Raw genomic sequence first — 24,626 nt, 5'->3', positions numbered from 1 at the left:
CTTAGTTATAGGACAATCGATTCCACTCCGCCACAGTTCTTGCAAAAAATGAATTAGCGTAAAGAAATGCATTGCAGTAAATGAGGCTGCTTCCTGTAGGAGCCCTTAACCCGAAGGCAGCTGTATAATGAAATTTTTGTGATGTGCTTTATTATACTTCTTTTTGTACATGTTCCTTGAGCACAATGAATTGCACAACCTTTTCACACGGGCAGAAGAGAGAGAAAGATGGTGATGCGTTCTCTGTTCGAGTGGTTGGAGGCGACTTCGATTGCACTTCGCCAAATACACTCTTTTGGTGTCCAATTTCAGGATGCACAGATATACAAGAGAGGATCCAAAGGGGCACCAGCACCATGTCTGGAATTAGTTTCACTGACATTCTTCATTAGTGCAGTTAATCATTGTTCACTGCCTTTCAGACACGCAATGTGCTTGATGTGGCGATTTCTGTTCTGAACGTGTAGAGTATCACCTTGCAGAATAACCTGTGTACAGCCTCACTTGCTCTATTTCGGTGCAGAACCCTACTCAACATCGTAATGCCGATACAATGAAAACTTGAGATAAAAGTCCCGAAACTTTACTTCATCATTTCTTACCCCTGCATCACAGAACTGCGAAACAACTGATAAGAAAGCAATTAAAATTAGAGGTGTGCGAATATTCGAAATTTTCGAATATAATTCGAAGATTATATTTTTACTATTCGTATTCGATTCGAAATCCCAGTATTCGTGTTGTTTCGAATATTCGACCCGACACAAATATTCGTACCCAGCCGAATATTCTATTGCGAGCACCGGCATTCATTTCGGTCCGCAAGTCCTATCGAAAGAGACAACAATATGGCGGCGCCCAGAGCCAAGTGAGAGGGCATTTTAGTAGCTGGAGAAGTTGCTTCAGCTAGAAGGGAACTAACTACTTCTTCCTAACCATGTGGAGATCTCGGTTTTCCTTCACGACAACCTTTTATGTTCGTCCCAGCAACGCGCTTTTTTGCTTATGACAAGCTAGCCTTAACCAATTCTGTGTACTACCCATCTTCTCTGATATTTCCACTCCTCTAAGAATAATGTTAGAGACTTTGATACTTTTTGTGCAGCCACACACATCTTTTGTGTTCATTTCATCACTCATAGTTGAACTGTGATGTTCTTGGGTGCTCAAATAAATGTCTTGTAGTGGTTAAATGCATCTGTCCTTGATTATTCAATATTCGATTCGATATTCAGAACCAAGTATTCGTATTCGATTCGTATTCGAAAAATTTGTTATTCGCACACCCCTAATTAAAATTAGTACTGAAGCATTCTTAAGCCATGAACAATTTTAAACAGTATTTTAATAGCAATTATATGTAATAGTAAAGCTAAAAGTAAAGGTAATTGAGAGCAAGCAAACTACACTGAATTCGGACCATCTAAACAACTGCACGCGCTGCATGTACCACCACACAGACTTGCTCATTAAATTAGTAGCAAGATTCCAAACCAATCCAACATATGCTTATGATATTTAGGCATTTTTGCCTGTAGGATTAGCTTTACCACTGAATGCTTTTGCGGCATGCTTTCAGCATCTCTGAAAACTGGCACTTCAAGAGATATTGTCACATGCCGGTAGTTTATTGGCGGAGCGTTGAACCGATGGAGTTGAATAAAGCTCAGCTGGACGGCGCTACTCAAGCTGAGACTGCAGGCCCTGAACGTCGTTTCTTTATTCTGCTGAGCTGCCGACCTAACTTCATCTTCAGGGCTGCTACAGTATGTTGGGAAATACAGTTAGTATACCACTGGGAAGATCCGATAGTCTTTCACACAGAAATAGCAAATATTATTGTTAGTATGACAATACATCTGATGTCCTATTATGAAAGAAATCAGCGCGATGCTACATTTTTCAAAAATGGTTCTTGTGTTCCTTCAACGAAACTTATTGTGTCTTTCGAGCACTGTGGGATTGCCATCAAGTGGGTTCGGAAAATTTTCACAAATTTCCTGTCAGTTTCACTATCTGCAAGAAAAATGTATTGACTGTGAGAAACAGAAAAAGTAGCTCTTTATGTCATTTTTACATTGCCTTGTTTTTTTTTTTAATTTGCTGTCACACTTCATGCTTTATAGTCTCATTAATTCAGTTGAATTTAATACCAACCCTTCAATCCTGGCGAAAGTTCCTTCAGTTGAAATTGTTATTTCTGTTATTTAACCATAAACTTGGAACAAATTCTTCACCGTATTTTATAATACAGAGCACCAGACGAACCCGACACTCCCACCCCCTTTCTCTGACCGCGTACTTCGCAAAGACTAACTTATTTCAGCACTCTTTCTTTCTGCAAACCATCAGTGACTGGAACAGCTTACCAGCCTCGTGTGTACGGTCTCTTGACCTGATAAGTGACCGTTGTTAGCTTGTTTTGTCGGCTTGTTTTTTTCTCTTCCATGTCATTTCCCACTGCTCGTGTTCTGTTTGCACTTTGCTACTATTGCTCAATTTGTGATCTGTTCCTGTATCCACTCGTGCTTGGGCCTCAGGGCCTGCCCGCAGTATGTCATAAGCAAATAAATAAATAAATGAATATTCTTTATCTGGCTCACTGTTTAGGGGAATACGCGAAGGCAGAGCAGATTTGTGATAAGGGAGTAATTGTGTAGTGCCATCACATGAAAAGAAGACTGGCACTTGAAATGAAGACGAGGAGCTGGACACGCACAGAGTGGAATGTTGAAGTGTTGAAAGCATTAGGGCAAAGCGAACATGTTCGCTGGCCACCTCCGCTCATCGTGTCTCAAGCCATCTTCAGAAAATGTGGCGCTGCTTCTGGTGCCCCCTGGAGGAAAAAAAACATGTGGTGCCCACAATTAATTATTAGCATCCAGCCAAGCGCAGCCACATTGCTGTCTCCAGTGGAATCCACTCTCTTCGCAAGAATGCCAGATAGTGCTGAAGCATTGCATGCCTTGTTTGGACTGGTGGCTACAACATTGCACTACTAAGTACAAGGTTGTGGTGGTGCTGAACTCAGTTGTAGGAGCTGCATTCTGGTGGCCAAAACTTATCTGCAGTCTTCCTCTTTGTAGCAGAGCCCTCAACTCTGGCACGATAAGGTGCACTGATGTTATTAATATTATGCGAAGCATATTACTAGAGCTACACTACAGCCCATCGAGCGCGGCGGTGGAGCTACCATTGACCACGTGACACCACGTGGCAACATGACGTCACAGCAGAGGAGAGATGGGCTGCCGGCTCGCGCGGTCGGCCGCGGCGGTGGAAGCTCCACATCAGAGGCGCTGCCTGCTGTTGCTGGGGGTACATCAATACAGTCTATAGGGAATGGTGGCGGTGGTGGAATAACTAAGGGTGTTTCCAATGTACTTTCCATGGGTGCCAAGAATGCTGTTGTAGCCGGTGCTGGGGCAGCGGTTGTACACTCTGCATTGAATTCACCGATGATCCCGTATATAGCTGCCACGGCAATCCTTGCTACACTTCTAGTGGTTGTATTAAAATGACCAAGTATTCAAACAAGGAAAGCCATGTATTACCAAGCCTAGCCATCAATATGCTTCGCATCTGACTAGGCTTAACCTTAGCTAAGCCTCAGCCATTTTTTTTGTTTTGAACTTTGCTATTCTTTTTTTTATGATGAGAGAAGAACTAAACTGCACACAGATGGGCTGTCGCATAAATGGGCTTTTATCATTGTTATAGTGGGATACAGCTTAAAAAAAAAACAGCAGTTGCTAACACTGGGCCTCGGTCCCCGGCGACCTGTATTACTCCCCTAGCCAATTACAACAGTAAGCGAAATCAACTTGTTAATGTTTAAATATGTCAAACAATTCATGTATCCAAATTCTAGGTAATGTTTTTCTTGTGACAAGCTTCTTGTTTACGTAACAAGAAATGTTTGAGCAGTGGACTACTTTTTCTTTGTGGAGGAATTCTGTGCAACATTCCTGAATGTGGGCGGAGCTTTATTGCAGACTTGAGTTGTATCTGACTATATAACTACAGCGGCCAATGTATCTCATGCCCCACGCGGGACATTGGTGTCTCTTTGTTTCCTGCTGTCGTCACTGTCTCACGTCAGCTTTAGCTAAGCTTTCGCTTCATAATGCTGGGACAGAGGCAGGTAGCACCATCACCTCCTCTATTTCAATGTCAGCCACATTGCCCTGTTCACTGTGTGGCACCAGCTATGTGGAATGGTGCTTAAGTCATTGCGTAAGCTTCTGGCACGGCTATCGAATGCCGCTCTGAAAAATGCAGCCATGCAAAAACGAGAACAAAAATTTGTTTGCCCCATTTCTTGTGGCATGTCTCGAGTCACGAGGTGCTCTCTCCCTCTTGCTACATATATGTGGAGCAGGAATGAAGGCAGGAACGAAGGAAAGAAGGAGGCAAGCCCAGGTTAAAATCTTTCCCAGCTCAACTGGTTTATGGAACAATTTCCAGTTGGTACCAGTTGGAACCAACAGGAACCCATTTGGTTCCAACTGGTTCCGAGTGGAACCAGCTGGAAATTGTTCCATAAACTATTGGGGCTGGGAAAGATTTTCGCCAAGGAGAGGTGTAGGAGAAGGATTGATTTGCCAGAACCAGCTCATCTGGCTGGCACTGAAGTCGAGGAGTCATTGGCAGCACACACACACAGTGTTTCACTGAAACAGCAAGGCAGAATGTGTTCCCAAGTTGCTGCTCTGTTTTTGCTAATGCTGTCTTGCCACCTAACTCAGCTGTCCATAGTGGCAAATTTTCTAGCTTCCTGTGCTTCCTTTTCATCATACAGTGTTACCGCACCCTGTGCTCGAACTTAGGCCCCCAGCTGTGTGCTCAGTGCATCAGAGTTCCTGCGCAAGCTCACATTTTTGAACTTTCACTCATATGGGTGACTTGTGCTCATTGCTTTTCTAGGTAGGCCTTTCTTGTGCTCAGTTGTCTTTTAGTATATTCCTGCGGCCACAGATCCCAGCTCTTGTGTTTCAGTGGGTGTGGATTTATGCGCATATCACGTTCGCTTCGGCTAATTTGCTTTTCTGTCACGTACAAGTGTGTCAACATGAGCATCGTTTTAGACCAGGGGTGGGGCTAGTTGGTGAATGTTGCCGGAGACCGACTTCGTTCCCGCTTTTCACGCACCTAACGCTGCTTTTGCTCTGTGTGGGCCATGTGCGAGCAAACTCCAGACCAAAGATGGATGATGTGCTCGCGCTGTTAAAAGAATGTTATGCTGGAACATCAGAAATCAAAAGGGAAATTAACTACATTCCGGGCTGTGTTGCTGCAGTCGAGAAAAGTATGTCCAGCGTACTTGACGCGAATAGAAACTTCAACACCATGTCCTATTTTGTAGAAGATGTCAACAAACATAAACAAAAACCTGCTAACAGGCGTTCTCAAATATACAAACAACAGAATGAGAAGAAACAACTTGATTGTTATAGGTCTTGCTGAAGACAGATGCGAAGGCTATGTAGAAGCAGAAAAGTTAGTTAAGGACTTTTTTTTGTGAGCAGCTTAAGATACAGGAGTTTCAGGAGTTTTAGGAAAAATTTGGGATAGAGTTTTTTTCCCCTTTGATTTTTGACAAACACTACTATATTAAAAAATGTGAGATTTAGGGCAATATACTTGTGCTTCCCTAAATTAGATAACAATGAAAGTCGGCACACTCTTTTAGTACCTCGATGTTTATTTATTTCGCAAACTTGAAGGAGAAGTGCTGGAGATTTGCGGAGAAAGAAAATCCTTGAAGATAGCCTCATTTGAGACTTGTGTCGTTGAAATTTTTTGTTGTGAGCGAGAACTTCCTCACAATGGCGGAAATAAGCCTAACGTATTTTTTGTTGCCTGTATTTTTAGCACGCAAAATATATTTATCATGGATTTCATATTCAATTCTTATGTCATTGCAAATTTGAGAAATTGAGTTGTATGTGAAAACGCTGCCTCTGCCACAACGTTGTTAATAGTTTTTTTTCTCCTGAAATGTTAGATTGTCACAAAACAAAAGAATGGTTGGTCTACTGAATAATGTGTGTACAGTATATAAAATAATCAAGAATAATAAAAATTTGAAATATTTAGGCAGTTTGTTCTCGTGGAATCACTCCACTGTGATCTTTCTGCAGAACCTGGTATGCTGGATGCAAGAAAGGATGGGAATGATTTTTTCATCTCATTTATTAATACCCTCAATGCCAACATCATAGAAGGGAGTGATAAAATGTTAAACGCATTAAACAAAAACAAGATATGCAGCAGAAAAATAAACTCAAGTTGTTAGGCTCCTAGCTATACAATGTTAAATATAAAGAAAAAGTACATAGTTATAAAGTTGATGGTCTTCAATGGCAGCTATGAGTCCAGGAAAGCGGTTCCAATCCTGTGATTTGTGTGAAATAAACCAGAACAGCAGTCAGCGTGGCAAGAAATAATTCTGGCTTTGTGACAATGATCAGTGTAGGTAGGACGATAGGGTGTATTAGAGATTAGTTCATTGTGCAGGTGGGTGTTACGAAAGTCATCATCATCATCAGCCTGACTACTCCCACTGCAGGGCAAAAGCCTCTCCCATGCCTCTCCAACTAATCCTGTCCTTCACCAGTTGTGGCCACCATATCCCCGCAAATTTCTTATGTTTGCCTTCTCTTGGAATCCACTCCGTTACCCTTAAGGACCAGCGGTTATCTTGCCTTCGCATTACATGCCCTGCCCAAGCCCATTTCTTCCTCTTGATTTCAACTAGGATGTCATTAACCCGCGTTTGTTCCCTCACTTACTCCGCCCGCTTCCGATCTCTTTAAGGGGCTCTGAAACATTTTCCGAGGAGTCACATCAACGTACGAAAGTTGACGAGCCCTTCCTGGCTACTTTTTTATTCTTGCGCCCTCCTCCGTCGCTCGAACCTCCGTACACAAGCTGAGACACGGCTGTTTGTTACATTCTTTCATACGTCGTGCAGCTACCATGGCCGCAGCCAATAAGCTGCGCTGCTCTGGCGGGGTCAGGAAGCTCCGCCCCCGGAGGTGGGGCCGGCGGAGCAGCGCCGATTTTTTAGTGTGCAAAAAGTGCTGAGAGGAGAGGGAAAGGTACGAAGATGAGATGCAGTACCGCATATTCATTTGGTCAAATGTTTAGAGGAAACCCCCAAAGTGGAGTAGATTTGCGCTTGGGTGGACGTCAATGAGTGGATTTGCGCTTGGGTGGACTCCCTTATTGCAGATCTACTCCACCTTGGGGGTTTTTTCTAAACATCTGACCAATGCTGTTCCCAAGTGATTGATAAATTCGCTATCGCCCTACCATAAGTTTGCCGTCCCGGTTAGCTCAGCTGGTAGAGCGACTGCTCCGGTACGTGGTCCCGGATTCAAACCCCAGACCAGGACGAATTTTTCTTATTTATTTATTTTATTTATTTATTCAATACTGCAGGCCTTTACGGCCCAAGCAGGAGGGGCATACAAATGACATAAGTGTACAGAACGAAGATAGCAAATAATAATTTCAAAACACTTGTTCTTTGGGCAATAGAACATGAGCAAAACAAGGACTAAACGAAAATGCAAACCGAGCTCTTCATTTGGGAAGGTTCTGAAGAAGCTGCGAAGTTTCTGAAAAAGCTGTACAGCTTTCGTCTGTAGCCTATGGCTGTGTTTTGGTGGTTGCTAATGAGTAATTACCCCCTTATACATATTTTCACCTGGGAGCTATTCTAGGAAGTGCTGCATGAAATCTCGGTGAAGAAAGCCTGACTGTCAATGATAAAGATTAAAGGGTCTTGGCACTTTATCAACAATTTAAGAAAAAAATTTATGGCCAACTACTGGAATTGAAAGTAGTTCGGACGGCGCGAAAACAACAAAGACAAAGGAGACACGAACACAACAGGACGGGCGCCAACTTGCAACTGAAGTTTATTGCACCAGACCCCTACAATAGTAGTGCCTACTTCCGGTGTTCGGACTTTTGATGACAATTTCGTTTTGTTGTGTGATAGGCTTGCGAGATATGGCTTGGATGATGCATAAAATGTAGGGGTCTGGTGCAATAAACTTCAGTTGCAAGTTGGCGCCCGTCCTGTTGTGTTCGTGTCTCCTTTGTCTTTGTTGTTTTCGCGCCGTCCGAACTACTTTCAAGATATGAACCAACTAGCCCAAATCAAAGTACTACTGGAATTGATACGGCGAAGCTGTGATATGAGTTAACATGAGGTGACTGATTTCACTTTTGGGGCGATGATTAACCGTTAGGCTAGTGCAGTTTGTGACTGGGGCAGTTGCAGTTGTGTGCTTAAAGTTTGCATCAGTGCTTTTCCCTTTTATGTGGCATGGCTGGCGTGCTGTGCTTGCAAAAGAGTGGGGTGGATTTGTGTGATGCTTGTATTGCATTTGTTTTGAGAATTGTTGCTTGCACTAATGTGTGTATGCACTTTGGTGTGCTTTCTCAACATGCACAGGCTTATTGTTGTTGGTTTTGTAGTCCTAGTACAGATGGTCCTGCTTGTAGCACATATGTACTCACAAGCACAAGTATGATAAGGGGTGGGGCACACAGAAATGAAAAACATATAACATATAGTAACATATAAGTTGTAAGTTATACAAAGATAAGATTTTCACCTAGCAGGTACACGCGTGATTTTTTTCGAGGAACAAAGATGGGCATATGATAGTAGCAAGTTCTCTCGCTCCTCTGTTGGCCTGTACTGCACTCCTTTCCTCCTTTCCCTCTTATGATGATGCAGGCCTCACACGATGGCGCTAGCATCTTGGTAGAACGGCACTGGTGCGGCTTTCGCAGTAAGTTTAGTTTTAACGTGATTAAGGGCCCAGTGTCGCAGAAAAGCTGCCGTCGTTGGCCGTGAGCGCAAAATCCCGGAAGCATTAAGAAATAAAACCGAGTAGGAAATTGGTCGAATTGGTGAATCGAACCAGGGTCTCCGGAGTGCGCATGCTAACCACTCCGCCATGCCAGCTCGATGGTTCGGATTGAACAAAGGCGCGTCTAGTGAATACGGTGTTGTCTTAGAAGGGTGCTTTAGAGATATGTACAGTGGTGTATGTTAGTAATTATGAGCATGGAAATTACAGAAGTTGCAGTTAAGCGAGTAGCAAAGTGCGTTTCCGCTACTTCGCTTCCTCTTCGCTTGGCACGTACATAGCGCCATCAGGCGGCGCTGAGTAAAACTACTTCTTCCTCCTCGCAATGTACTGCACTGCCCCAACAGATAGTGCACGATGACAGTGCCTCCCGCTCGTCTCGTTTGGACGCAGTGGGATGTGCCGGTACGGAGGAATCATGTGGTGAGCTGTGAACAACGCAGCACACATCCAAGGCGCGTTCACCATGAAGCTTGCGGCTTGCTGCCTCTTCGTTCGGCGCAGAAGCTATGCTGGCCTTTGTGGCATCGGGTTTATTGAAAGGCCTCCGAGCGACTCCGAGCGATTTGTCCAACGGGCAAGGCAGTGCGCCGAATGGGCAATGGTGTTCTGCGGACTCCCTGGCAGGCTGCAACATGCTGTCACGTTCCACTCTTAAAGGCAAAGCTTAAGTCTCCTCCAACTTTTTATTGGCCATTATGTCGAGGGACCTTTACGAATTGAGTGATGCACGGCTGCCAGTACCTGTACTTTACCTCAAGAGCAATCTGCACTCACTCATTCAGCTACATTTTCAGGAGAATCACTTGTCGGGTAAAATTTAGGTTCCACTCCAATTTGCTCTGGGTGCAAAAACTTGGTAAGGTAAGATGCGAGCCTAAAACAAAGTTCCCCAAGCACATATAGTGAAAAGAAAGCAAGCGATTTTCACCGCATTTTGAGAGCCCCCCATGTAGAAGACATTGAAGTTCAGAAACGCAGAGGTCACCATAACTTAACTTTATTAATCTTTACGTATAAAAGAGTAACACATCCAGTCACAGACACTGACAGGCAAAATTTTTTTTCTTCACCTTTTTGTTTTTGTACAAATGTAAACAAACATTTCGACATGTGCCGCGCGAGCACCGGAGACCACCGTTGAGAAAAGTGTGCGGGGAGTTGGGGATTAAGAAGGCAGGTTTTGGGGTTGAGTTAAAACGCCAGCCTGTGGCCACTGGTGTAGAAATGAAAGTAGCAGACGCATTCACATACACACAAGCACACACGCACATATGCACACGTTTTTTTGCACGTTATTACATACTCATCTTCAGTGATTCTGGTGTGTAATGGTCTTTGTCTTAAGTTTACAGCCACAGACTTATGTGAAATGCAGATTCTTTGCTTACAGCAACTGTTTTTGTTCTTTAATTTACTTTTCATTTATTACTCTGCCAATAGTTGCACGAGCTCAATGTTGCATACAATGTTAATGGCAAAAATGTGATTGACTATTCAATGGTTTGCTTTAATGCTTGGGCTTGTGCAACGAGTTAAGCAAGTTAAACAGGTTTGAAGGCAAATAGTTAGTGAAGACGGTTTGCACCAATTCCTGGAGTGAATGAACATGATAGTCATTCACTCCCTTGCTATGAGCTAGGAGGCCTTTCTTTATCCTAAACAAGCCAATAAGCTCGCACAGATAATGTTGGTAAAGACAAGAGGCGTCTGAAGGCAGGAGATGAATTGCCAGCTATAGTTTTCTTGTGATATGTTTTCTATTTCTTTTATGTGTATTGTAATGACCAGGGTGTTCTGTATGCATGTTTTGATTGTGAGTGAAAACAGGTTCCAACAAATAAAGCTTTAAACTTCCAAGCAACAATATCAAAAGCGTTGCTGACAGCATCATACATGTGGTCTTCAGAAGCATAGTCTGTACAGTGCAGCAGCTTCAGCTGACCAAGTAGGTTTCTTAGTTTCCAGTCAAGTGTTTTCCGTAGAGGTCTTTGGAGGTAAGCAGTTTCTGAGCTCAGGTCATTCCAATTACTCGGTGCAAACACCATTGTTCATGCTGCTTTGGACAGCACTTTCATATCAGTGAAGTTTTCGTAAGACTACATACTCAAGTACACTCTCACTTCGTTGTTCGTATTTTTTCGCTCTTACAGCAAGAGCAAACACCAGCTATACCAGCATCTCATATCCACGAAGCCGTGATTTTACAAGAAGTGGTCATGTCTCTCGACCGAGTGTAACTTGAACGCTTCTTGCACACCACATACACATAAGTATAGTATATCGTCAGCTCTTGAAACATTTTCACACAGAGTAGCATTAAAAGGACCGTGAAATGGCTTTGGGGTATCAGAATCAAGTTAGCGCACCTTGTATAATGTCCATCAATGCCACTAGCGCTTGAGCCAATAGTTAATTCAACTGGCCTGCTTGTACGAAGGCACATATCCCAAAAATCACCGCCGTTTAGCCTAAATAGCATTTTTGAAATGTTTGCATTTTCAGTGGGTACGTATAACTTCATGCATTTCCATCCTCTACCATGTTTGGCTGTTCTCTTCGCAACAGGAGGGAGTCCAGGGCATCAGATGGGGAAGTGGTGTTATCATCACTCTATTCTATCATGCAGCGCTTGATCATCATCATCAGCCTGACTACGCCCACTTCAGGGCCTCTCCCATGTCTCTCCAATTAACCCTGTCCTTTGCCAGTTGCGGCCCCCTCCACCCCGCAAAGTTCTTAATCTCATCCGCCCACCTAACTTTCTGCCGCCCCCTGCTACACTTGTCTTCTCTTGGAATCCACTCCGTTACCCTTGAGGACCAGCGGTTATCTTGCCTTCGCATTACATGCCCTGCCCAAGCCCACTTCCTCCTCTTGATTTCGACTAGGATGTCATTAACCCCCGTTTGTTTCGTCACCCACTCCTCCCGCTTCCGATCTCTTAACGTTGCACCTATCAATTTTCTTTCCATAGTTCGCTGCGTCGTCCTTAACTTACAGCGCTTGATACTGCTTAAAAATTTCTGTGAAGCGCAGATATCGAGTAATGAGTTCCTGATGACCTTCCAGAGCCATTTCAGCGTCCCTTTAAAGGCGAGTGCCCAAACTCCTTTCTTCTTTACACATCATGTTTGCTACAAAGGGACTAGTTGCACAAGGTGTGTCCGTTCTCTGCAGGGTCTCAACAATGGCACAGTGAATAGAAACAAAACTGGGATATAAAAAAAAAGTGTTTGGCAGGGTTGCCAGTGTGCTTGGGGCTGCTTCGACCAACAGCGCGTTGTTCCGTCCCGGTGTGATTTGAGTGTGTTCTTATTGCTTCTCGAATCACGTGGCACAAAACTCGTTGCAACTCGCAGTGACACGGCACAACACCTAAGGGGATTAAACGTAAGCATGCACCATTTTTTCTTTATGTATATCGAGAAAAAAGAAACGTTGAAAGTAGCAAAAAGCCTTCTTATAAATCGCTGTAAAGAGCTTTGTAAATGCGTAAAAAAAGGGCAGTATAATAATAAAAGTCAAACTGCAGCAGTAAAAAACCAGTTGTATAAATTCGTGTAAATGGCGTGCCATGTTTTGAGGGGAAATTCGTTAGTGTGATCAAACCCCCATCTATGAAAGCGGTTTAAATAAGCGTTAAGTGTAGTGCTAGTATACAAGTGGCTTCGATTTTTGGACTTGCAAGATGGTGAACTCCCACAGTGGTACTTTCATTACTTAACTGCAGTGCTGATATGCGGAATTAAATTTTTTCATGGTCACAGTGCGCATAAAATTCTCTCCACACTTATTTACATCTCACAGAATGCATTTGAACCAATAGCAAGGTGCGAATTGAATTCAGTTGTTCAAGCTGCTTAAATGAATAACTGTGTTTCGCAAAGTCTGTCAGGAAAAAAATGGCATTCTGCTTTTGCTTATTTCTCAAAGGGAAGGAAAAAAAATGACAGGAAGTATTTGCTATCTTGTCTTTCGGTGTGATACTTTTTTTCTTCGGTGTGATACTTCGTCACAGAATTAACGTCTCACTGGTGTGACTAATGTGGAGAAACGCATCATTTTTGCGCACTGTGTTCTGGAAACCAGACGGGAATTACCGCCGCTGGTCATATCAATGTCAGTGCCATTTGGGGCATAATGACACGATTTTGTCCTGACATAGGCTAATGTCAAGTAGTATATGCACCTTTGACTTATGATCATTGACATATAAACAAAATGACTTTGTGAAAGCTTAGAACTATGATTCAAGTGTATGCTACTACATTGTGCAGGGCTTAAGTTCGCACGTTTCCACACATCAGCACCATGCTAAATTCTCCTGTGACCTGCTATGAAATATTGCTTGATTTTGTGCTGATAATCTTCATTATCCAACACTACCAATTTAAGTAAGGTGTTGGGTACCTCAATGTGCATTTCAGCATTTATCATTTTCAGCAATCAGCAGTGCACGTTAAAATAATCAGTGGCTGTTCATGCGCGGTCGCCACTTGTGATATTGCATTGCGCGATCACAGTAAATTGCAGTGTTCACCAGTATGCGACCACCACGCGGTGTGAAGTACATAAAACTTAGCTGCATACAGTGGGATAAATGCCAATGCTGGTGACATGAACTGAAATGCTAATGCTGCTTTTCCTAAAACTTACTTGCACATTGCGTGCAATGAAGGTGGTTGTATAGATATTTATGTTGTGACCATTGCAGATGAGGCATAAAGCTGTAGTCGCACATTTCTCCACGCTGAAATTCTTGACATAAACTTTGTAGTTCACTGCATGTCACAGTGTACGTATGCAGACATATAGCATTAACAGCACAATACAGCTCGTGAGAATGCTAGAGTCGCACATCTCAGTCAAAAGTACTAGAGTGCCTTGTGTCACACTCATTTCACTGTATTGGATACTGAAGGCTACAACGTACGTAAGTTTTGGAACAGAAATGCATGACATAGTGAAGTAGTATGTTCGCACGTAACAGTGTTCAGCACAGCAGTTTACCATCGTACTGTTGTCATTCGCCAAGTTGATTACTGAGCATAGCATCCTGTCGCTTGCGTAATACTGACGCTGATTGCTTTAGACACCGGTGCCATCTTGAGGGCAAACTGTACTGGATGCATAGACTGCTCCAAGAATGTTAGAATAAAAAAAAAAATTGGGGAGGACAATATGAGAAAATGTTGACTTTGCAAAGGAAGTTTAGGAACGCATGACTCTTATTGCAGATATATGTGTGTATCGTCAAACTGCAATGCACAGAACACTTTCTCATCTTAAAACAGAAATGTTCACCCATGCCTAAACAAATACGCACAAGTGTGCTTTGTTTAGATGAGTATTCTTCTGACACATTTTGAAAATTGACAGCGCTGTGTAGTTCATAGTGCGGTAAAAGCAACGTTCATCATGTTCCTCTACACTTTGTAGAGGTTTCTTTTATCCCATTCGCGGAGTGCACGCACACACTTCCACACAGCCTCTTTGCGGCAGTGTTAAGCTGACTTTGGCCACACAGCTGCATTGTGGGGCACGGTCCGTACTTCACTTCCTTGCAGGCAATGCAGTTTTGGATCCATTCAAAATGAAGTGGCAACACGCTGTAACCTTGAAGCTCTGGGCACCATTTCCATTGCATGCACAACTTGTTCATCTGGGTTGATCGTTGGTTGAAGTATGTCGAGTGCAGTACAAAGGCTTGCAACATACTGCAGTACAAGTATGTCGAGTGCAGTACAAAGGCTTGCAACATACTGCAGTACAAGTAGCTGTTGGCACAACAGCCGCGATTCGCTGTGTTGTCCGAGCCACTTGGGGAAGTCTTGTCGAAGAATTTACTTCAAGAGACCAGCACTTGAATGAGCTGTCACGCACGAGCACCTCTTGCGACATGGGCTGTCGCATCGTCGTGGTTTCTGTTCATTAAGGCAACAGCTCGAGTGACTTCCGGCGGACGCCCGTGGCAACTTTGGCGAGCGACGTCTCCTAGGAGAGGAGGGGTAGGAGGTGTGCGCGCAGCGCCTTCTTCCGAGGGAGTCCGCTTAACTCACACGAAGTAGCAGCCGCGCGGGATCTGTCAGACTTTGGACACCCTTGTGTCGAGCGGGTTGTACGGTGGCCCGAAGTGCGACAGCGGCGGCGGAGGTGGCGGATTCTGCAGCGGGCAGGGGGGTCCGCGCATGCCCAGCGGTGTCGCGGGCCGGTCCGTCCCAGGCGCTGGAGCGGGCGGTCCGCCCAGGAGCGGACTGCCGCCCTTGTGGCTGACCGACGTGGATCCCGTGTGGTTGCTCCCGTGCGTGCTAAGGCTCGCACTGCGCGCGTGCAACGCCTGCCACGAGCAGAGGCGCGCGTGCAGCTCGCGGAACTGCGGCCTCCGGTTGGGCACCTCGTGCCAGCACTCGACCATGAGCGCGTACAGGTGCGGCGGGCAGTCCTCGGGGCAGGGCAGCAGTTGGCGCGCACGCACCAGGTCGATGACCTCCTGGTTGGCATATCCGTAGTATGGCTGTAGGCCGTAGCTGAACACCTCCCAGAGCACGACGCCAAAGGACCAGACGTCGCTGTCGGTTGTGAAGCGGCCGTAGAGAATCGACTCGGGCGGCATCCAGCGCACCGGCAGCAGCGACTTGGACTGGACGCGGTAGTAGTCCGACGAGTAGACGTCGCGCGACAGACCGAAGTCGGAGATCTTCACCGTGAGCGCCTCGCCGACGAGACAGTTCCGCGCCGCCAGGTCGCGGTGCACGTAGTGGTGCGCTGACAGGTACTCCATGCCAGCCGCCACCTGCACAACGAGTCGACACTGTGAAGATACTGTCCTCTCACGGACTGCATGTCGGATTTGTGGTGGACTTTGCAGTCAGACAAACCCAACGAGGAAACTTATTATTTCCAGATGTCACACCGGACATGGCTGCGGCGCTTTTTGCGGGAGAGTGTTGTGAGATTAGAACTGTGTAGCACAAGAGCTCCTTTCACTATCTGACAGGACAGTTTATTAGTAGATAACTAACTAACTAATCATGACTAACTAGTCTTGATTGGTTAATGACTAACTATGCATGACTAACCAGTAGATGGCACAGGAAAGCATGGGCAGTTAGCCACTGGAAAAAAATTTCATAGTAACTGCATTCGTTTTCTGTGTGCCGTCAAGCGTGGAAGGTTACGACGACCCAGAGCCCAGTGTTGCCAGGACGAGCCCTCACAAGTAAATTGCACCGAGCGGTGCCTTTCCAACACCTCTGGGCTGTACTATAGGACCTGCTTAAGTGCACAAGGTTAAACACTTAAACGAGGTTCAAAAACTGTCATTTCTGTCGATTTGAGGTGTGCCAACTACACAGGGTTTTAAATTATCCCTAAAATAATGACACTGCGAAGGCAGATTCACAGGACATCACAAAGGTGGTTGTTCTGGAAACACTAGGCAGTGGCAGTCGTAAACTTTCCAAATCCGGCAAAGCTTCCAGTGGCTCTATTGGCAGTCAGTACAGTTATGCAAGAGGAAGAAAACAATATGAAAATGTACATTTTCTCGTAGATTGCTGGACACAGATAGTGACCCTCTACAGAACCAAATGACAAAGCTTCAGTACCTTGAGTGTTTGGAATATTCAGGAATAGCAGCATATATGTAGATTAATAAAGTGAACTAAAAAATTCGGGGGGCACTTTGACAACCTAAAGTGCGCAAGGCGAAAGCCTTTCCACGCAAGTTGCCGTAGGCACACATGAGGCAGCTATGGGGCGACTTGGATTGGCTAGTCATGACCCATGACTAACCAGTAATGACTAAGTAGTTATGATTGGTTAATGACTAACTAGTTGATGACTAACTAGCCATGATTTGGTTAATGACTAACTAGTCATGATTGGTTAATGACTGACTAGTCATGACTGGTTAGTGAACTAGTCATGACTAATCAGCCATGACTAGTTAGTCATGACTAATTAGTTGGTGACTAACTAGTCATGACTAATTAGTTGATGACTAACTTGTCATGACTAATTAGTTGATTACTGGATAATGACTAACACATCATGACTAATTAGTTAATTACCAGTTAGTCATGACTTGTGACTAGCAATGACTAGTTATGACTTTCACTTGAGATGTAATGGATGGACGGACAGAGTCATGATGAGTATGAGCCATTAAAGGCTGTCGTCTTAATAAGCAAAAGCATGCAGCTTGAAAACGGGGAATCGTGTGAGGCAGCCTGAAGAAGCGCACACCTGTCGGGAGATGTGGAGGAAGTCGGCCAGGTCGAGCACCTGGGTGGCACCCTCGCAGCGGGGCGAGTGCGCCACCAGGAACTCGTGCAGGTCCCCGTGGGGCATGTACTCGAAGAGCATGCACAGCGGCTCCTCCCTGGTGCACACGCCCAGCAGGCACACGATGTTGCGGTGCTGCAGGTCGCTCATCAGCTCCGCCTCCCGCTGGAAGTCCTGCTGCGTCTTCATCGCCGCATTCTCCTGCACATGCATCATTGATGTGGCAAGCAAGACAGGCAATCTGTGTGAAAAGCTATTGAGAATTTGCAGCAGCAATTTGAACCCATTACTTCTGCGTGGGCCGCCGCAGTGACTCTGTGGTTACGGCGCTCAGCTGCTGACCTGAAAGACGCAGGTTCGATCCTAGCTGCAGTGGTCGAACTCCGTTGGAGGCGAAATTCTAGAGGCCCATGTACTGTGCGATGAGAGTGCACGTTAAAGTGTCACAGGTGGTATAAATTACCCGGAGCCCTTCACTACGGCATCCCCCATAGCCTGAGTCTATTTGAGACGTTAAACTCCCATAAACCAAGCTTATGCATGGTTCCAATCCAATTCCAGTTGTACTTATGGAAGTTCCAGTTGGTTTTTATTCGCAACAATGAGCAACTTCAATAGGCATGTAGCCCTGAGCAGTTGAAAATCGTGTGTCAAGAGCAGTATATTAACATTAACCGCAGCATGCGCTGAAGCATGGAAGAAGGCAACACAACAGACAAGGATGTTGGAAGAAGACAACATAAGCACTGACTACTGCCACCTGAATCCGTTTATTTGCGACTGCAATATATACTGCATACTGGAAAATTGCAGCGCAGCAGTAACAAGGACGAGACGAGAAGGACGCAAACACAGCGCTTGTGTTTGCGTCCTTCTCGTCCCGTCCTTGTTACTGCTGCTTTGCAATTTTCCAGTATGCAGAACCAACTAGCCAATCACTATGTTTTAAGCAAATATATACTGACCTTTCCACATTGCAGTTGCAAGTAAACAGATTCAGTTGACAATAGCCAGTGCTTGCGTTGTCTTTTTCCATATTCCTCGTCTGTTGTGCTATCTTTTTCATGCTGTAAATGAATCGCCTAGCCGAAATCACTACTCTCACTCAATGAAGTGAAGTATGGCATAAAACCTGCTATGGCAAGAAAACAAGAAAAGCAGATACAGTGGAGCCTACCTGTTAACAAACTGCAGGATGCATGATGGCTTGTTTCGATGCACAATGTTTCAGTGCCACATTGTAGTACATAACATAGGCAGCAGAATGTGTAATTGCTGCCTTATTTCAGAATGCCTATGATGAACATTCGTTCAGTTTGGCAATGATCCCTTAAGCGTGAACAGAAACATGTGGCAGAGAGCCTATTACAATCTCTTACAGACCTTGGGAAAAAAAGCATACTTGTATATTTCTGATTTACAGTTAATTTCCTTCACTTTTAATGGACGGTCAAGGCGTAGCGAAACGTAGTTTGGTGCATAGATATACAGTAAAACCTCGTTAATTCGAACTCAGTTTATTCGAAATCCCGCGTAATTCGAAGGTTTTCGGCGGTCCCAACAGTTTCCATGCAAAATTTGCCGGATAATTTGAACAGCCAGCGCGCCCCTCTCCGGATAATACGTAGGTTTACACCATGGCCTCCGTGATTCGGGAAAAGAAAAATGCGTTGCCAGTCTCTGAGGCCAGTATAGTTGAGTTGCCGGAGTGGCAGCCAGGCGGCACTGTAAATCAATTTTCGGTTTCCGGTGGTTTGTTGTGCCTCAGCGATCTGCACGTTCGGCTACCAGTCTCGGAGGCTAGCTTTAGTTGACAAAGCGACAACCAGGTGCCGCTAGGTCACAATTTTTCTGGCTCTGTTTCCGTTGTTTGTCTAGCTCGTGGCAGGAGCTGCTCGTAGTGTTTTGATTGTTCGGTGCCGCAATCAAACGTGTTCTGTGTTCAGGTGCGTTTATACTCCGATGTAGAGCGCGCTCGCGCGGCACGGCTATGACCGCGGACGTGTCCGGCGGCTTCGGTGCACTCTGACCGCACCGTGGAGCATGTCTCTATTTCGCGCCGAGCGCGCCGAAGCCGCACACCCAGAATGCACTGCGCACACCTCCCGCGCCACTCCTCCCCTCTACTCCCTTCGCCACTCGCCTCCTCTCCCAGGCGGCATGTCGAACGAAGAATGTTCTGCGCTCGCGTCGGAGCTCCGCTCCAAGCAGTGCCCCCAATCAAAGGGTGGCAGAAGAGCGAGCGTACCCCCCCCCCTCCCGTAGCCACAAGTAGCAGTCGCGTCGGAGCGCCTGGCGTAGCGTCGCCAATCACAACCGGCTCTCGCCCGCGCGCCGAGAACATCGGAGTATGTACGCACCTCTCACTACCGTGCCAAGCAGTCGTGCATCGATGACTACTTCAAGTGACCGCTTTTCAGGCAAAATAAAGGTGCAGTGTTGATGCAGCCATGTTTCGTACGTTTATTTCTCATTTTTAGTCAATTTTTGATAATTCGAAAACCCGGTTAATTCGATGATTTTTTGCGGTCCGACGGACTTCGAATTAATGAGGTTCTACTGTACAGGTCACAGTTTATGCCACCCCCATTAAATCCCCTAGCGGACTTGGACGAGTTTGGCTCGTTATAAGCCAACTGCGCAAACAATTGTACTATGCAATAACTGCTCAAGCACTTCAGGAATGCTCAGGTGAGGCCACAGGTGGAGGCACAAAGCCGTACCTTCAGTGTCTTTATCGCCACGGGCACGGGAGCGCTGCAGTCGCGCTTGGCGGGCAGCATCTCTCCTCTGTACACCTTGCCAAATGCTCCTTCGCCCAGCTCCTCAAGGAAGCGAACTCGTGCAGCTGGCACCTCAGGAGCCCTGGTGGGGAGTGCCTCACAAATTCACAATGACATCATCACTGTCATGATCATGATCACCACATGATCATGATCATCACATCATGACCATAACGTCATCATGATCATGATCATCATCACATCATGATCATCACGTCATAATGATCATGATCATCACATCATGATCATAACATCATCATGATCATAACATCATGATCATAACATCATCATGATCATCACGTCATCATGATCATGATCATCACATCATGACCATAATGTCATCATGATCATTACATCATGATCATAACATCATCATGTCATTGTGATCATCATATCATGATCATAATCATCCCGTCATCATGATTATGATTATCACGTCATCACATCATGATCATCACTGTCAACTGATGACCATGATGTAGAAACAGTGCTACCTGCAAAGAGATGAGGCATGCTAGCAAGCTGACCTGCTGAATTCATTCCTTGTCTAACCACTGTTTAGCATGCAGGAGTAAAGCCACTGCTGGCTGATCATTCAACAGCCTAGCCTTTCATAATTAAACTAGCTTCCCAGTGCATCAGCCGTCATCATCATCAGCCTGACTACGCCCACTGCAGGGCAAAGGCCTCTCCTCCCATGTCTCCCCTATTGACCCTGTCCTTCGCCAGTTGCAGCCACCGTATCCCCACTAATTTCTTAGTCTCATCTGCCCACGTAACTTTCTGCCGCCCCCTGCTACGCTTGCCTTCTCTTGGAATCCACTCCGTTACCCTTAAGGACCAGTGGTTATCCTGCCTTCGCATTACATGCCATGCCCAAGCACATTTCTTCCTCCTGATTTCGACTAAGATGTTATTAACCTGCATCAGTGTATCAATGCAACAACATAATTGCAGCAGAATTGATGCTGCAAATCCAATACCCATGCAGCCCAACTATATTATCACACAGAGGACATCTATGGTTCCTGGTATGACATGGCTCATTTACGGAGCACTAGCGCGATCTATGTGAAGCGTTTTATGCTTGATTGAATGAATGTGCATACCTCTGCTGATTCAATGCTAACTGCAGAAAAGGCATGCATGGTGGGGCAATGAAACGTGTTTTTGCAGTCTTCCTCTAAGATAAAGAGTGCACTGTTAACTAGATGAAAGAAATTGTAAGAGAGCCCACCTTGTTGGACGGGGCAGGAGTCGCCCTAGCTCAAGGTTCTGCTGGGCAGGCCCCCGCAGTGCCGCCTTCCCTGCCAGGCTTTTGGCCGACGGTGGTGGTGACGGCTTGGCACGCCGCCGGAAGCATGCTATGCCCAGCAGGAGGCCTATGAGGGCCAACGTGGCTATGCTGGGTAGCAGGATGTACAGCCACAGGTAGTCCACTGCACAGTACGTGAAAGAAAGGCTTCTTAAAACTGATTTTGTACAGGTCACTGTTGGCGCTGGAATGCTTCTTCTAGCTATATGAGCATGGCCAACATTAGCCCACTTTGTAGTTGCTAGATATACGTGGTGTAGCTCAATGTTCATTGCTGACACGTAACCACGTAAAGATTTCAATACTGCTGATTGAGCTCTAAGAGTCTTCGGCATCAAGACCCGTAGGTTAGCAATGAATAGTTCATTTTTCCCCAATGCAATAACCCTCTGGAATGCCCTACATAACGACATAGTTTTATGCAACGATTCAAAGTCCTTTCGCATGGAACTCGCCTATCATCTTCAGAATATGTGAATACTTCATTTTTACCATGTATTGCTCAATGACTTTCACCTGTGCTCACTGCCGCAAGCTAATATTTCTTTTTTTTTTCTTTGTATGCTTTCACTGCGCATGTAAACCCCTTATCCTTTTTCTTCATTTTTTTTTTCGCTTTAGCTTTTGAAGTTTGTAGCGTGTGTTCATTGTGCGTGCATTTTTTATGCTCCTTTTATATCAATTGTAGCCCCTCCTTATGTAATGCCCTCGGGCCTTTAAGGGTGAAATAAATGAAATGGAATTAAAAAAAACTTGCCCCTGAATTACATTCATTCAAGAGACATCAGATGACATGCATATACCTGGCATATTTACTGTGGACATTTATGCTTTTACCCCCTTCATATCTGTTCACACTAAGTTCCCGTGGCACACAGAAGTCTATATGCTGTGCACTAAAACTTGACTTTAGCCAGCTTTCATAGCTCTCAAGATGTTCTGTGCAGTGGTAAGGCTGCTGTATAATGCTTGGAGGTTATCCTGGCTCCATGAGGCTAATATTCTGAGGCATACATTCAGCAAGTGGACACGTGCTCGCTTTTCAGCTGCATGCATGCTTTTTAAATCCCTGTTTTGCTCAAATGATGCTAGGGTCACACAGGCCTAGTAGTGGCACCTTTCATTACGGCCAGCATCACAAGCAAGAATAACTGAACAATGTCGTTCAGTATTGGAACTGACAACACTCTTCTCAGATAGTCGGATACAACTGAAGTCTGTGGTGAAGCTCCGCCCACATTTAGGACCACCACACAGAATGCCTCCACGACAAAAAAGTAGTCCGTTCTTACAACTTTTCTTGTTATCTGAACAAGAAGCTAACCACAGTAAAAAAAAATTAAAACTGCTAGTACAGTAATCCCTCGATATAACGAAATTGCTTTACTCGAAATATCGCTTTATTCGAAATTTCTTCCGGTCCCGACCCAAACGCATGCATTTTAAGCCGCATTACTTGAAGCGCACGAAGAGCTTGACCCGCTTAGAGCGAAGTGGCGAGCGGAGGCATCGCCGCCACCGAGCGTAGGCATCGCCGCCGTGGCAGCGACCCTTTGCGCATGCAGTGCCAAATTAATACCGCCGATGAATTAGACTCATGCAGGCATAAACAGGCCACAAAAGTACCAAACCCATAATCGATGACCTGCCTAGTAACGGGCACCAAGGGAGTGCCGAGTGTCCCCTGCTCAGCGGGACCAAATTCCATCTCGGTCGGAAGCGCATTCCTGGTGTTCCCCGCGACAGAATCCGAGTTTTCCTCGCGCTTTGCGCTCGCGCTTTGGATGCGGAAAAGTGGCCGGTCATGCTCGATTCGCGCCATTCGACTAGACAAACGGTCTAAATGCGTGGAAAGAAAAGCGAGCGCGATTCACCACGGCGCGAAGTTGCGAACGGCGCCGCAGCGTCCGATCGCAGCTTGCCGCCTGTGTCCAAACTGCTAGATGTCAACGACGGGCCGCTCGCGGCAAACGCAACGACGGGAAGTGGGAGCCAATGCGAGCGCGGATAGCGGCAGCGTCATGATGACGTAGGGCGCACTCCTTTGAGCCGGGCCGGTCTCCACGCGCTCGCTCGCTCGATCGCACGCATCGAGACCGGCCGTGGCCTGCCAGCCTTGACGCCGGCCACCGGTGTCTGCTAGCTCCGTTGCTGAAGGCGTCGCGGAAATCTAACGTATCTTTTATTATTGGACTAGTTGACAGTAAAGGGGTGCTGAGTGTAGCGCCTTTGAGTGCTGTCCAGTACCGAAGCGCTAACAGCTGCGGCGTCGATGCGAAACCGGCTAGGCTTAGCGGCGACCAGGGTAGTCAGGGAGAAGCGCGCAGTTTGTCACCCGGCGTTCCTGCAGGCGGCGTCGTTGCTGCAAGCTCCACTCTTACACAGGCATGCTGTCGTTGCTCGAATCTAGGAGGCAGACTTTATGGTAGCGTGGCTGCTTTGTGTTTTCTTGTGCGAACGTGAAGCCGAGCCTGCCGGCCTCTCGATCAGCCTGGATCCCGTCTGGATCACAAAAATGAGCTAAAGCTTGTTCTTGCTATAGATAATAAACTCTGGTATAAGAAATGTGAAAACTGTATCATCTGTGAGGATCGCTGACCAATACTGAGTTGCCGGTAGAAGTAACAAATGTGCCACGAGCAAATTTTGTAGCAAAAGCTACATTGGCCACGAACTTGCGATTGCGCTGTGGCAGTGCTCCGAGGAGGCACGGAGACCGACCTTGAGCCGTTGCCTAGCAACCGCCGCAGCTGGGGGACGCCGCGCGGCGTCATCCACCAGCTTCCTCGCAGTTGTGGCGCAATTAAATCTCGACTGTTTTAGCTTTTTCAAGCAGTCGCTTATATCGAATTATCGCTTATAACGAATTTTTTCGCCGTCCCGCTGACTTCGTTATAAGCCCGTTGTGCTCTAAGCGGTGCGGGCCGGGCTCTATTATTTTACTTTCCTTTTAGATAAGCCCAACCTAACATCTGACTTCGTTATAACGAGGGATTACTGTATTTTGACACCCGGCTTTTTTTAAAAAGTTGAACATTAAAAAGCTGATTTTGTTTACTGTTGTGGTTGGCTAGCGGAGTAATACAAGATGCCATAAAGAATGGCACCCAGTATTGCCAACTGCTGTTTTTTAAGTTGTATCCAACTATAGCAGCTATTGTACCTGAAATTTGCAACAGCAGTTCCAGGTTTTGCAGCACAAAAAATGGCATTTTGCAGCAGACGATCCAGATTTAGTAGCAGAAAAGAAAAAATTGTTTCGTAGCAAAGTTCTGCTCTCACAGCACATAAGAACAGGGAGCTAGGTCAAATTTTGGCTTTTGGAGCTGGAAAGTTCAGATATTC

General features: G+C 45.7%; 1 protein-coding gene across 3 annotated transcripts in view; it reads right to left on the bottom strand.

Moving 5' to 3' along the window:
• Positions 1-9,878: 9,878 nt before the first annotated feature.
• Positions 9,879-24,626, bottom strand: part of LOC149367277 (tyrosine-protein kinase transmembrane receptor Ror-like) — a 368,881-nt gene continuing 354,133 nt past the window's right edge. For all 3 annotated transcript variants that reach the window (XM_089554884.1, XM_089554890.1, XM_089554896.1), the window contains 4 exons: positions 21,204-21,405; positions 19,907-20,048; positions 17,145-17,384; positions 9,879-15,690 (listed from right to left, as the gene is read on the bottom strand). In XM_089554884.1, the coding sequence (XP_089411010.1) occupies positions 14,983-15,690; positions 17,145-17,384; positions 19,907-20,048; positions 21,204-21,405 (1,292 nt within the window). In that variant the 3' untranslated portion in view covers positions 9,879-14,982. The remainder of the gene's footprint in view (positions 15,691-17,144; positions 17,385-19,906; positions 20,049-21,203; positions 21,406-24,626) is intronic.

This window comes from Amblyomma mixtum, chromosome 1 (assembly GCF_055824585.1).
Source record: "Amblyomma mixtum isolate Tamu chromosome 1, ASM5582458v1, whole genome shotgun sequence".
Classification (NCBI taxonomy): Eukaryota; Metazoa; Arthropoda; class Arachnida; order Ixodida; family Ixodidae; genus Amblyomma; species Amblyomma mixtum.
The sequence above is the reverse complement of the archived record's forward strand: the minus strand, read 5'-3'. Positions and strand labels throughout refer to the sequence as shown.